General features: G+C 38.8%; 1 protein-coding gene across 1 annotated transcript in view; it reads left to right on the forward strand.

The window, feature by feature from the left end:
• LOC111376753 overlaps nucleotides 1-1107 on the forward strand; it is a 3086-nt gene extending 1979 nt beyond the window's left edge. The window contains exon 3 of the mRNA XM_022999727.1: nucleotides 1042-1107. Within this exon, the coding sequence (XP_022855495.1) occupies nucleotides 1042-1107 (66 nt within the window). The remainder of the gene's footprint in view (nucleotides 1-1041) is intronic.
• The last annotated feature ends 272 nt before the right edge of the window (nucleotides 1108-1379 follow it).

Consider the following 1379-nt stretch of genomic DNA (forward strand, 5'->3'; position numbering starts at 1 on the left):
CTAATAGGATGAAAATTGGGTGAAGACTTTAAGTTAGAGGTCTATTTTCGAGAATAGGTGTTTAATAAGGGGCATTGCACTAATCATTGCAAAAAAAAAAAAGATCCCAATGAGGACAACTTTAATAATCTCATTGTGAATCGTCTCTTCGTAGCCTTTATGACTCGAGTAATTAAGCATGTAAGGGTTTAAAACCTGGTGCCCTAAAGTCGTCTGATTTGGGAGTCATCGGCCTAAAGCTCGTTACAAGGGTCATTTAGAAAGCTTGAGGAAGTGACGTCTACACAAAGGGTGTTTAAAGAATACATTTATATAAAAAAAAAAATAAGAAAAAAAAAAGAGAGAGAGAAAAAAATAGATATCAAATGCTTTGATTAAGCCCCGAACACCTGTTTTAGAGGATTAGACCTTTGATAAGAGGTTAGTAATTCGGTTGATTCCTAGAGGTTGAAGCAGTCAAAAATAAGGGGAATCCTCATTTGTTGACATGTGGAACTACAATCAGTAAAATCTAACCAAACTTGAGTGGCGTAAGAAATTAGTATTGAAAATTTAACCTTAGGTTACGCCCTTGGACGGAGAAAAGAAAATAAGTTTGGGGGTGTATGAATCCCACGAGCGACGTAAGGAAAAATTTGACTTCTAAGGTCGGGAATTGGGTCAACTTATTATTGTACAGCGTTATGCTTAACTCTCCACACACACACCCGTTTGCATTGAATGAGCAAGGATTTGACGCTTGCATTATAGTTTTGAAGTACTTCATGAATTTGACGATGTGTTCTTAATCTTGAGCAATAAAAGCAAAGGTGTCTAACATAAAGTTCTTTTGAGTGACTTTATCTTTCTTAGTCGTGTTTTTTGTGCTCGTTAATAATTATCTTTAGTTTTGTGTTTGCTCGAGGACAAGCAAAGAATTAAGTTTGGGGGTGTTTGATGAGTGTAATCCACTCATTAAACTAAAGCTTCTAAATCGAGTTTTTTGATGTGTTCTTGAGCATTTTTGAACGTTTTGATGTGTGTGTTAGTGTTGTTTTGCAGTTTGGACAATTCTCAAGAAAATATCACTATTGGGAGCCGGTGATGAGCAAAAATGATGATCAATGAAATGGAGCATGAATAAGCAAGTATTGAATAAGATTGGAGTGGGAAATAGGCTTGGAAAAACAAAGAGAAGAAAAAAGTAAGCAGAAGCCTGGGCGCCACGGCGCCAAACTCGGGCGCCATGGCGCCCAAGGAAGGAAAAAAAAAAAGAGAAAAGAGGCAGAACAACGGGCGCCATGGCGCCCATGAAGAAAAAAGGAGCAGAGACCTGGGCGCCACGGCGCCAGACCCGGGCGCCATGGCGCCCGTTTCCAAAAAAAGTAAAATCCGGTTTT

The sequence above is a fragment of the Olea europaea genome, unplaced genomic scaffold, assembly GCF_002742605.1.
Source record: "Olea europaea var. sylvestris unplaced genomic scaffold, O_europaea_v1 scaffold156, whole genome shotgun sequence".
NCBI classification, from domain to species: Eukaryota; Viridiplantae; Streptophyta; class Magnoliopsida; order Lamiales; family Oleaceae; genus Olea; species Olea europaea.